At 60.7% G+C, this 13,186-nt stretch overlaps 1 protein-coding gene across 3 annotated transcripts; it reads right to left on the bottom strand.

The window, feature by feature from the left end:
• Positions 1 to 119: 119 nt before the first annotated feature.
• Positions 120 to 12,815, bottom strand: AGPAT1 (1-acylglycerol-3-phosphate O-acyltransferase 1). 3 transcript variants are annotated; one of them, XM_065564023.1, is made up of 8 exons: positions 12,628 to 12,815; positions 6,689 to 6,764; positions 3,191 to 3,379; positions 2,867 to 3,000; positions 2,309 to 2,484; positions 1,953 to 2,048; positions 1,166 to 1,238; positions 120 to 693 (listed from the first exon to the last, which is right to left on the bottom strand). In XM_065564023.1, the coding sequence occupies exons 3-8, from the start codon at positions 3,373 to 3,375 to the stop codon at positions 533 to 535; spliced, it is 825 nt and encodes a 274-aa protein (XP_065420095.1). In that variant the 5' UTR covers positions 3,376 to 3,379; positions 6,689 to 6,764; positions 12,628 to 12,815; the 3' UTR covers positions 120 to 532. The 3 variants fall into 3 exon arrangements, with proteins under 3 accessions (XP_065420095.1, XP_065420094.1, XP_065420096.1); XM_065564022.1 differs by lacking the exon at positions 6,689 to 6,764 and having other exon boundaries at positions 12,628 to 12,813; XM_065564024.1 differs by lacking the exons at positions 6,689 to 6,764; positions 12,628 to 12,815 and adding an exon at positions 11,123 to 11,264.
• Positions 12,816 to 13,186: the final 371 nt, after the last annotated feature.

Genomic DNA, 13,186 nt, shown 5'->3' with positions numbered 1-13,186 from the left:
AGTCCCTGGCCTTCTTTCTCTGCTCCCCCCAAAGGTTGAAGTGGAACAGTCTGCAGTTTGCTTTCTTCCTGGGGCAGGTTGGAGTGGAACAATCCATGAGGTCCTTTTTTCCCCGGCTCCCCCCTGTGGGAGGGAGGAATGGGTTGGTCCACAGCGTCTGTTCTTCCTCCCAGCAGGAGGCTAGAGTGGATGGTCCATTATTTAATCCTCCTTCCCCCGTTAGGAAATTGGAATGGATCAGTCCATGGTTCAAGCTGGAATGGATCAGTCCATTGTTTAATCCTCCTTCCCCCCGTTAGGAAACTGGAATGGATCAGTCCATGGTTCAGACTGGAGTGGATCAGTCCATGTTGACAGGACTGGGGGGAGGTGATGGTGGGGGAGCGGGAGATACCAAGTGGCTAAACCGGGAGGGGGGTGTTGGAATGCTGGGTTAGTAGATCTGGTCCGTGGCCGCTCTGCCTGGTGGGCGTGGCTGGTGCTGGCTCCGCCCACTCGGCAAAGGCTCCGCCCCAGCTGGCTGGCGGGGGTGTCACTGTGGGGCAGGGGGCTCCGGGCCAGGGCTCAGCTCCCCCGACAGGCTGTCGAAGGCCTCGAGCATGGCCTGGCGCACGCGCTCCGTCAGCGCCGGCACCGCCTCCGGGCCCAGCCCCTGCGTGGGCATCGGCGCCAGCACCTGGATCAGACAGCGCCCTGTGGGGGAGGGGGACACGTGAGGGGGGCGGGAGCGGCCGAACCGCCCCGCCTCCGGCCTCCACAGCTCCCTTCTCCCCTGGCCCACCCCACACGGCCCCCTTCTCTAACCTCCAGCCCCGCACAGCCCCCTTCCCCCCTGACCCACCCCGCACGCCCCCCTTCTCTAACCTCCGGCCCCGCACAGCCCCCTTCCCCCCCTGACCCACCCCGCACGCCCCCCTTCTCTAACCTCCGGCCCCCCACAGCTCCCTTCCCCCACCTATGGCCCCCCACAGCTCCCTTCTTCCCCGACCCCTCTGCATGGCCCCCCTTTTCCCACCTACAGCGCCCCCAGCAACGCCCCCAAACATCCCCCTTCCCCTCCCCACCTACAGCCCCCCCATTCCCCGGACCTCCCACCTACAGCCCCACAACCCCCCCCCACACAGCCCCCTCCACCAGCCCCTCCCTGACCCCTGGGGTCGCTCACCCGTCGTGAATCTTCTCTCCTTCTTGCTGTAGAAATCGCGGTAGGAGGACATCACGATGGGGATCACGGGCACCTGCGGGGGGAGGGGGTATCAGAATCCTACCCTGTCGCTCCAAGCAGTGCCCTGTACCCCCATATCCGTCACGTCTCACACCCAGCGCCCGTGAGCTGCTGAGACCCGCTGGCCTGGGCAGCGTTGGGGTGCAGGGGGTTATGGGGGGTCACTGGGGCCGGCGAGTGGGGGAGCTGGAATCCGGGATTTGCAATTAATAAACCTCTGTTCTGCTGTCCCTCGACCAGGGGGTTTGCTCGGGGATCTCAGCTCCCATACAAAGGCTGGGCCGTGTCCTTCCCACAGCAAGGGGGGCGGGCAGGTAATGAACTCACGCTGCGCAGGCTCGGGGGGCAAGGCCGGGGCTGGGGGGAACTGGCCGGGGCCTGGCTCTGGGTGTGAATCGGGAGCGGCTGGAGCCGGGTGTGGGGCTCCCCGTGGGGATGAGTGATCACAGCACCCGGAGGGGTTTGCTGCAGGTCACTGGCTTGGCTCTGGGAGAGACGGCCCAGGCTGGGGAATGAAGGGGGCCCAGTGGTGCCACGGTCCCAGGCTGCACCCCGGGGACCCCATCACCTCTCCCCCCTCGAGTAACTCACTGCACCCCAGCCCAGAGCCAATATGGGGCTGAGAATCTCCCCAGTAGCCGCCTGCCATCAACCTGCTACCTGGGCCCGCGCGGCCGGGAGGGGGAGCCCGGGGGGGTGGGAACGGGAGGGGGTCGGGGGAACGTACCTGGGCCTGCACGGCCAGGTGGAAGGCCCCGCGTTTGAAGGGCAGCATGGAGCCGTTGTGGTTCCTGGTTCCTTCGGGGAACACCCAGACCCGGACCTGCCAGAGAGCGTGGGGTGAGAGCAGGGACCCACGCAGCACAACCCCCCCCCCCCCGAGTCCCCTCACATCCCCCCAGGAAGTCCCCCATACCTCCCACCTCCACACAGACACCCCCATGGAGCCCCCCCAAACACAGCCCCCCAGAGAGCCCCCCCAGACACCCTCACCCCAAACACACAGACACCCCCATGGAGCTGCCCCCACCCTCACCACATGCGCCTCCCCCCCGGCTGTGCACCCCCCGTTCTCCCCCCTACATTGTCGCGCAGCATGGTCTGCGCCGTCTCCGACATGACGCCGATGGCGTCGTCCGTTTTCTTGCGGTTGATGAAGATGATGCCGCCGAGCCAGCAGGCCAGCCCCACGGTGCCCATGTACATCAGCTCCTTCTTGGCTATGGGCACGCAGCGGTCGGGCAGCACCTCCATCATCCCTGTGGGGAGCAAGGGGTTAACGGGCTGGGGACCCCGCCCACCCCCCTCCACCAGCCCTGCGGGGAGTGAGGGGTTAATGGGCTGGGAGCCCCGCCCCCCACCAGCTGGCCCCGCCCCACTCTGCCCTCTGTTGGGCCCAGCAGGGACTGCGGTAGCCGGGTGCTCGCCCTCCAGAACCCCGCCCCCAGCCCCACCCAGCCTGGAGCCCCGCCCCCAGCCCCACCCAGCCTGGAGCCCCGCCCCCAGCCCGGAGCCCCGCCCCCAGCCCAAGCCCAAGCCCCGCCCGACGCCCCCAGCCCAGACCCCCACCTCTAGCCCCGCCCCAGCACCCCCAGCCCAAGCCCCGCCCCCAGCCCAGAGCCCCGCCCCCCAGCGGCGCACCCAGCAGGTCGAGGGAGCTCTGGTGGTTGGAGACGACGACGTAGGGCTCGGGCAGGTTGAAATGCTCCAGGCCGCGCACCTCGATGCGGATGCCGTACAGGTACTTCACGTGGTGCAGCATGAACCGGATGATCCTGGGGGGAGGGGAGCAGACACACGCTGGGGGGGCAGTGTGGGGGGTCCCCCAACAACCAGAGCCTGGGGATCAGCAACCCTCCCCCCCCGGCTACAGCCCTGCCCCCGCCGTATCCCACCCCCTGGCACCTTGACATGGCCCCCCCCCATCTCCTCCCCCAGCGGAGAGCCCCCCCGGCCCGCACTCACTTCATGTTCTCCACGCTGCGGCCCCGCAGGGCGCAGAGCGGGATGACTAGCACGGCGAGCATCAGGATCCAGCCGTTGTAGAAGGCCATCTTGCAGAAGTACCGGAAGGTGGCGTTGCACTCGTAGAGCAGGGGCACGGCCAGCAGGAGCAGGGCGAGCGCCCACTGGGCCAGCGACAGCTCCATGGCCCTGCGAGGACACGGCCCGTCACGCAGGCTGCCGGGCAGGGCCGGGCTAGCAGGGGCTGCGGGTCAGGAGTGAGGGGCACCGGCAGGGCTGGGGGCCCAGGGCTGGGCTAGCAGGGGCTGCGGGTCGGGAGTGAGGGGCACCGGCAGACCTGGGGGGGGCAGGGCCGGGCTAGCAGGGGCTGCGGGTCGGGAGTGAGGGGCACCGGCAGAGCAGGGGGGGGCAGGGCCGGGCTAGCAGGGGCTGCGGGTCGGGAGTGAGGGGCACCGGCAGAGCTGGGGGGGCAGGGCTGGGCTGGCAGGGGCTGCGGGTTGGGAGTGAGGGGCACCGGCAGAGCTGGGGGGGCAGGGCTGGGCTACCAGGGGCTGCAGGCGTGAGGGGTGCCAGCGCCTGGCGTGGCGTTGGGCAGGGAGTCCCACGCCGATTTTGCTGGCACAAGCCCGGCTTTCCCTGGCGAAAGGCCCCAAGCCCCCGCAGCCCCTGACACGCGCTGAGCGCCGGCCGAGGGGTGGAACGGCCCGTCTGGGCCTCTCCAGAGCTGCCAGAACCGAGCAGCAAAGGGACCGGGGGCTTTGCCAGGCCAAAGGGAAAGTCACCGGCGGGCAGAGCGCCGGGGGAGCGGCCGCAGCCAGAGAGAAACCAGAACCAGTCCAGCCACCTCAGCTGTAAAAATACAATAGACACACACACACACACACACACACACCGACACTGCCCCTGCCACGCACATCTACGCACAGGGGGTGTGTAACAACCGGGTGTATACAGGAGAGGGGAGTCACACGCCCAGCGGGTGTGTACACACCAGGCCGAACACAAGCACACAGGCTGTGTCCGCAGTGCACGTCTGTGTAGGCTGCGTGTAGACATGACAAAGTGGGAATTGTTTGCAGTGTTTTATGAAGCCGCAGGGTGCCTCAGTTTCCCCTACCCCATACACGGTGCCCAGCGGGTGGCAGCGCCCGGGCGGGGTGGAATGGACAGCACCAGCAGGGAACTGGCTCAAGCCGACCCAGAGCAAGACGGGGGCTGGAGAGACGGTGCCGCTGACCGGGGGTGTGGAGCCAGCAGGGCCAGGCCTGGGGACAAGCGAGTGGGGGCACACACACAGCTTGTCCGCAGTACACGTACACACCGTGTGTACAATTATACACACACAGAGCTTGTCCGCAGTACACATACGCACAGTGTGTACAATTATACACACACACAGCTTGTCCGCAGTACACGTACACACGGTGTGTACAATTATACACACACCCGGCTTGTCCACAGTACACGTACACACCGTGTGTACAATTATACACACACCCGGCTTGTCCGCAGTACACGTACACACGGTGTGTACAATTATACACACACACAGCTTGTCCGCAGTACACGTACACACCGTGTGTACAATTATACACACACACAGCTTGTCCACAGTACGCGTACACACTGTGCGTACAATTATACACACACCCGGCTTGTCCACAGTACGCGTACACACTGTGCGTACAATTATACACACACCCGGCTTGTCCACAGTACGCGTACACACTGTGCGTACAATTATACACACACACAGCTTGTCCGCAGTACACGTACACACCGTGTGTACAATTATACACACACACAGCTTGTCCGCAGTACACGTACACACCGTGTGTACAATTAAACACACACACAGCTTGTCCGTAGTACACGTACACACGGTGTGTACAATTATACACACACCCGGCTTGTCCGCAGTACACGTACACACAGTGTGTACAATTATACACACACACAGCTTGTCCGTAGTACACGTACACGCGGTGTGTACAATTATACACACACACAGCTTGTCCGCAGTACACATACACACCGTGTGTACAATTAAACACACACACAGCTTGTCCGCAGTACACGTACACACGGTGTGTACAATTATACACACACCCGGCTTGTCCGCAGTACACGTACACACCGTGTGTACAATTATACACACACACAGCTTGTCCGCAGTACACGTACACACTGTGCGTACAATTATACACACACCTGGCTTGTCTGCAGTATGCGGACACACCGTGTGTACAATTATACACACACACGGCTTATCTGCAGTATGCGGACACATGGTGTGTACAATCGTACATACACAGCTTGTCCGCAGTACACGTACACCTGGTGTGTACAATTCTACACACAGCTTATCTGCAGTACGCGTATACCTGGTGTGTACAATTCTACACATGGCTTATCTGCAGAATGCGGACACATGGTGTGTACAATCGTACATACACAGCTTGTCTGCAGTACGCGTCCCCATTTTCAAAAAGGGAGCCAGGCCGACTGTGTGGACTTTCGGGGCACTGGGGAGATTCTCGCCAGAGCCGCACTGAATCGCCTGCTCCCTCTTGCGGAGGACGCGCTGCCAGAACCCCAGCACAGCTTCAGACCATCCCGAGGCGCCGCTGACGTGACCTCCGCAGCCGGGCAGATCCGGGAGAAATGCCAGGAACACCCCCAGGAGCTGCATACGGCCTTTAGCGATCTGACCAACGCCGTCGACTCTGTCAACCACAAGGCTCTGTGGAAAAGCGTGGAAAAGTTTGGCTGCCCGAGCAAAGGTATCACCACGGTAAGACTCCTCCATGACCAGATGACTGCCTCCACCCTGAGCCCTGCGTCATCCGAACTGGCATGGAACAAGGCTTTTCTCCATTTTCTTAGCTAACCCAAGACCGTCTACCGCAGGGCATTGGCGACTGACGGCCACCTCTTCAGCCTTTCTCGTCTCCGGGCCAGAACGAATATCGGCAACAATACCCCAACTCCGGTATGCCGGTGATTGTGCTGTAGTTGTGCACTCAAAGAAGGAGATCTACAAACAGCCCGTAATTGCTTCTGACTCTGAACATCAGCAAAAGAAAAGCTCTCCACCAGCCAGTCCCTGGTCAAGCATCAGACCCAGCAAGGAAGATCTACGCTGACAAAGAGGAAGTGGAAAATGTAGAATTCTTTGCTATCTTGGCAGCCATCTCTCAGAGAGGGCAGAGGGAAATGTCGACACTCAGCACAGGCCGGGCGTTCAACGATCAGAACACACACGAGACTTCTCATGCACAAAGCGGTGGTAACCCCAACGCTCCTCTCCGGCTGTGAGACGTGGGCAACTGGCAGAAAACACCAGCACCAGCACTTCCTTCGGAAGATCCTCCACGTAACGTGGGAGGCTCGTCACACTAATGTCAGTGTCCTCACAGAGGCCAACATCGTCAGTGATTATCCCGCCCCAGCTGAGGCGGAGCGGACCCCGCGTGCGCATGCCTGACGTGCACTTACCAAAACAACGGCGGTATGCCCAGCTCACCGAAGGAGAAAGGACACGGGGAGGCCAAAAGAAACGCTTCAAAGAGACCTGCAAGATCAACACCAAGAGATGTGGCATCAGCACCACATACTGGGAGACAGCAGCCCAGGAGAGGGGTAACTGGCCAAGACTTGTCACAGAGGGAATGTCCACTGTTGAGGAAAATCGCCATGCCCTGGTCGCAGAAAAACGCCAGCCAAGAAAGGAAACACAACGGTCACGCGGCAATCGCGGGCCAGCCCTTGCTTCCAACACCACCCGCAACGTCTGCCACGGATCGGACTCCTCAGTCACCACAGGACCCATGAAAACTAAAACCTGGGAAAGATCATCCTCGCAGGATCGCTGATGAGGACGCGTACACACGGTGTGTACAAATGTACACGCGCACGGCTTGTCCGGAGTACACGCACACACGGTGTGTACAAATGTACACGCGCACGGCTTGTCCGCAGTAAGCGTACACACCGTGTGTACAATTGTACACGCGCACGGCTTGTCCGGAGTACGCGCACACACCGTGTGTACAATTGTACGCGCGCACAGCTTGTCCGGAGTACGCGCACACACCGTGTGTACAATTGTACACGCGCACAGCTTGTCCGGAGTACGCGCACACACCGTGTGTACAATTATACACACACTGAGCTTATCTGCAGTACGCGTACACACGGTGTATGTAATATCGACACCCCCGGACTGCACCTGCGCTGTATGCATGTGCACGGGGGGCGTGCCCTAGAACGCAGATTGCACACCCAGGGCGTGGCTGCAGTGTCCATGCTCACCCGGTGTGCCGATAACCATAGAATACCAGGGTTGGAAGGGACCTCAGGAAGTATCTAGTCCAACCCTCTGCTCAAAGCAGGACCAACCCCAACTAAATCATCCCAGCCAGGGCTTTGTCAAGCCGGGCCTTAAAAACCTCCAAGGAAGCTGATTCCACCACCTCCCTAGTAACCCATTCCAGTGCTTCACCACCCTCCTAGTGAAATAGTGTTTCCTAATATCCAACCTAGACCTCCCCCACTGCAACTTGAGACCATTGCTCCTTGTTCTGTCATCTGCCACCACTGAGAACAGCCGAGCTCCATCCTCTTTGGAACCCCCCTTCAGGTAGTTGAAAGCAGCTATCAAATCCCCCCTCATTCTTCTCTTCTGCAGACTAAACAATCCCAGTTCCCTCGGCCTCTCCTCATAAATCATGCGCTCCAGCCCCCTAATCATTTTTGTTGCCCTCCGCTGGACTCTTTCCAATTTTTCCACATCCTTCTTGTAGTGTGGGGCCCAAAACTGGACACAATACTCCAGATGAGGCCTCACCAATGTCGACTAGAGGGGAACGATCACGTCCCAAGATCTGCTGGCAATGCCCCTACTTATACAGCCCAAAATGCCGTTAGCCTTCTTGGCAACAAGGGCACACTGTTGACTCATATCCAGCTTCTCGTCCACTGTAACCCCTAGATCCTTTTCTGCGGAACTGCTGCCTAGCCACTCGGTCCCTAGTCTGTAACAGTGAATGGGATTCTTCCGTCCTAAGTGCAGGACTCTACACTTGCCCTTGTTGAACCTCATCAGATTTCATTTGGCCCAATCCTCCAATTTGTCTAGGTCCCTCTGTATCCTATCCCTACCCTTCAGCGTATCTACCACTCCTCCTAGTTTAGTGTCATCTGCAAACTTGCTGAGAGTGCAGTCCACACCATCCTCCAGATCATTAATGAAGATACTGAACAAAACCAGCCCAGGACCGACCCTTGGGGCACTCCGCTTGATACGGGCTGCCAACTAGACATGGAGCAGTTGATCACTACCCATTTATCCCGACGATCTAACCAGTTTTCTATCCACCTTATAGTCCATTCATCCAGCCCATACCTCTTTAACTTGCCGGCAAGAATACTGTGGGAGACCGTATCAAAAGCTTTGCTAAAGTCAAGGAATAACACATCCACTGCTTTTCCCTCATCCACAGAGCCAGTTATCTCATCAGAGAAGGCAATTAGGTTAGTCAGGCACGACTTCCCCTTGGTGAATCCATGCTGACTGTTCCTGATCACTTTCCTCTCCTCTAAGTGCCTCAGAATTGATTCCTTCTGGACCTGCTCCATGACTTTTCCAGGGACTGAGGTGAGGCTGACTGGCCTGTAGTTCCCCGGATCCTCCTTCTTCCCTTTTTTCAAGATGGGCACTACATTAGCCTTTTTCCAGTCATCTGGGACCTCCCCCGATCGCCATGAGTTTTCAAAGATAATGGCTAATGGCTCTGCAATCTCATCCGCCAACTCCTTTAGCACCCTCGGATGCAGCGCATCCGGCCCCATGGACTTGTGCTCGTCCAGGTTTTCTAAATAGTCCCGAACCACTTCTTTCTCCACAGAGGGCTGGTCACCTCCTCCCCATGCTGTGCTGCCCAGTGCAGCAGTGTGGGAGCTGACCTTGTTCGTGAAGACAGAGGCAAAAAAATCATTGAGTACATTAGCTTTTTCCACATCCTCGGTCACTAGGTTGCCTCCCTCATTCAGTAAGGGGCCCACACTTTCCTTGATTTTCTTCTTGTTGCTAACATACCTGAAGAAACCCTTCTTGTTACTCTTAACATCTCTTGCTAGCTGCAACTCCAAGCGTGCTTTGGCCTTCCTGATTTCACTCCTGCACGCCTGAGCAATATTTTTATACTCCTCCCTGGTCATTTGTCCAATCTTCCACTTCTTGTAAGCTTCTTTTTTGCGTTTAAGATCAGCAAGGATTTCACTGTGAAGCCAAGCTGGTCACCTGCCATATTTACTGTTCTTTCTACACATCGGGATGGTTTGTTCCTGCAACCTCAATAAGGATTCTTTAAAATACATTTAAAATAATGCCGGGAATGTCACCCCGCAGCCGATCAGTCCGTCGGAGCGCGTCCCTTTACAGCGCACTCACGGGCGGGATGTTCACAAGCGTCTCTCGCACGCTGGATCTGCACACGCCATGCGTCTCTGCTACGGAGGCCCAGTGCAGCTCTAAATGCACTGTAAATTCCCATGCACGCAGCGCGTAAGAGGGAGCCGGTGCCATCGACACAGGCTGTGCCCAGCGGCCTGGAACCCCCCTGGGGCACCCCAGGGACCCTTCTCCAGCCCCATCGCTCTCTCCCCACTAGGACCCTCCACGAGCCATGGCCCCAGTGATGTCCCTGTGCCCGATGCCGTGCCCTGGCCTGCGCCCGCTGGCAGGGCAGGGCAGGCCAGGCAGACGGCGGGGGTTCCCGGGGCCGGACGTGCAGTCAGTGCCCCCCTCACAGCACCCCCAGAGTTCCCAGACACGGAGGCTGCCCTGGAATCTGGCTCTGTTCGGGTCAGCGCTCATGTCCTGCTCACCCTTCGCTCGGACCCCCGGAGCACCACGGTGTGTGTGTGGGGGGGGAAACTACGCCTGGCTTTAACACTCGCTGTCAACCGGAGCTGAGAGCCTGTATGTCCCCCCGTCCCACCACAACCTCCTGCTGTGTACAACACACCCACGGGGCGTGCAACACACGGTCAGAATACAGACACACCCCACACCTGTACCTAACACACAGAGCATGGATCACACCCACAGGGTGTGCAACACACAGTCAGAGTACAGACACATCGCACTCCTGTACCTAACACACACAGCGTGGATCACACCACGGGGCGTGTAACACACAGTCAGGATACAGACACACCGCACTCCTGTACCTAACACACACAGCATGGATCACACTCACGGGGCATGTAACACACTGTCGGAGTACAGACACACCTCACACCTCTACCTAACACACAGAGTGTGGCTCACACCCCGCCAGGCGCACACCTGCAGGGTATGTAACACATTGTCTATACACATGGTATATATAATATGTTGACACTCTCTCACACGCATGTCACACACACACACAAATATACAGAGTATGTCATATTGTGTCCGTACACACACCGGGTAGGTAATATACTGGTGCTAAACGTACCCCTTCCCCCCCACACACACACACGGTATAAATGTATACACAAACACGCAGGGTATATAATATTGTCTACATACTCACACACAGGTTTTGCATATAACACACTATCTATACAGCTGTCTGCACGGCATGCGATATACACCCTGTGTGCATATCTAGGGTCAGCACAACACACTGCCATAAACACGCCCAGAGGATATACAATATACTGTCTCTACACACGCAGGGTAGGCATAGAATATCCTGTCTATACACACATACACACACTGTAAAATACCACTGTGTGTGAGTGTAACAGAAGCACACACACTGAACAGCCATACGCTCTCAGTACTTGCCCAAACGCAGGGTGTGTATACAACAGACAGAGACCGTACACAACCCCCCCACACACACACACACACACACAACCACGCCCTATACACACCTCTCGCCCAGGCACACCAAGTTGTTTGGCTGGGAATTTCCTACGGTTTTTCTAACCCCAGCGGGGTGACATCAAGGGCGCGGCCCAGCTGGAAACACCCGCTCAGAGCGGAGAACAAGCGAGCAGAGAGGGATGGGGAATTTCCTCGCCTGGGGCTGGAAGAAACCTGACGCTGGCGGAGAAGGTGACCAGGCGGGGATGGAGATGGGGGGTAAGTGAGGGGAGCTCCAGGGAATGGCGCGAGCAGCTCGCACCGGAAAAGTCTGGCTGGCCACATGGTCCAAATACACAGGACTCCAAATTCCTGAGATGGGGGCTGCCGGCCATGCGGGCGTCTCATCCGCGCGTGGGCCTCTGTCGGGCGCACTGCCAAGCCGCGCCCACGGCCCGCACGGCCAGAAACTTTGGGACGGGAAAGCGAGAGGTGCCTCCCGCAAGCCCATGACTCCCGGAGCTGGGGGTTCAAGGGAGTTGAGCCCGCTGCCCCCCGCTAGTCCAGAGACAGGGAGGCCGGCAGCCCACGCTGTGAGCACGGATGGGAACCGCACGGGACCACGCGGGGGGCCGGGAGAGAAACAAAGCAAAGCAGCCCCCCGGGCCGGGCAGCACCATCGTGCCAGTCCCTGGCAGTGCCTCCGTGAGACGGGCAATGCCCCAGCCGGGCCTTGGGGGCACGTCGCTGCCCGGCACACAGCCCCCGCTCGGGGATAAATACCCCCTCCCCCCCCGGCGCGCTGGGGAGACACACACCCAGCCTGTCTGGTACAACACGGTGTGTCCATCGCACAGACTGTACCACAACCCGCCGAGGCCCACGGGGCAGTGCAGCTGTCACACACACACACACACACACACACAGTGTGCCCAGCCCGGACACAGCCCCTATCCCGCACCCGGGCAATGAGCTCGGAGCCCTCAGCCCCCCAGGACACCGGGGGGGGGGGGAGGGCTGGGCTCTGTGCCACAGGCCCCCAATCGCGGAGTGGGGGAGGGGGCAGGAGCTGACTCAGGAAGGGGAAGAGATAAAAGGAGGCAGGCGGGGGGGGGGGGAGCGAGGGGGGATGGGGTGACAGACAGTGACCCCCCCTCACAGTCCCAGCCCCTCCGCCCCCAGGGACATGTCCAGCTGGGGGGACCCCCGAACTCCCCCCCCCCACACAGCCGCCTCCCACAGCCCGCCCGGCCTCGGCCCCCCAACCCCCCCTCTGCCCCCAATCTCCCCCCCCAGCCACCACCCTCCCGGCCTCTGCCCCCCAATTCCCCCCGCCCGGCCTCTGCCCCCCAATTCCCCCTGCCCGGCCTCTGCCCCCCAATCCTCCCCCACAGCCCCACCTCCCGGCTCTGCCACCCCAATTCCCCCTGCCCGGCCTCTGCCCCCCAATCCCTCCCCCCCACAGCCCCACCTCCCGGCCTCTGCCCCCCCAACCCCACAATCCTCGCTCCCCCGCCCTCCAACCCCCAGCCCCACAATCCCCCCAACTCCCCCGCCCGGGCTCCCCCGGCACCTGGGGCTGGTGGGGTCGGGCGGCGCCGCGCCCCGCGCCGGGCTCTACCCCCCGCGCCCCCGGGATCGGGGTCGGGATCGGGGCCGGGCCATGGCGCCTGGTGCTGATGCTGCGGGCGAGGGAGATGCTCCGGCTCCGGCTCCGGCTGCTGCGGCGCCTCCCCCCGCGCCTGGGGGGGCCCGGCAGGAAGTGGGCGGGGCGGGGTGACGGCTGCGCCGGCAGCCAATCAGCCCCGCGCCTGCCCTGCTCCGCCCCCGCCCCCCTTGTTGCCCCCCGCCTCTCCTCCGCCCCCAACCCCCCTTGTATCTCCCATCCCATCCCCCCTCCCCTTCTGTCCCCCTCCCCCCTTGTGCCCCCCGCCCCTCCCCTCCTTCCTCCAGCCCCCCCTTGTATCTCCCATCCCATCCCCCCTCCCCGTCTGTCCTCCCTCCCCTCCTTCCTCCAGCCCCCCCGCCCCTCCTCCGCCCCCAGCCCCCCTTGTATCTCCCAACCCATCCCCCCTCCCCTTCTGTCCCCCTCCCCCCTTGTGCCCCCCGCCCCTCCCCTCCTTCCTCCAGCC

Source organism: Chrysemys picta, chromosome 12, assembly GCF_011386835.1.
Source record: "Chrysemys picta bellii isolate R12L10 chromosome 12, ASM1138683v2, whole genome shotgun sequence".
Lineage (NCBI taxonomy): Eukaryota > Metazoa > Chordata > Testudines > Emydidae > Chrysemys > Chrysemys picta.
Note: the sequence above shows the minus strand (reverse complement) of the source record. Positions and strands in the feature narration are given on the sequence as shown.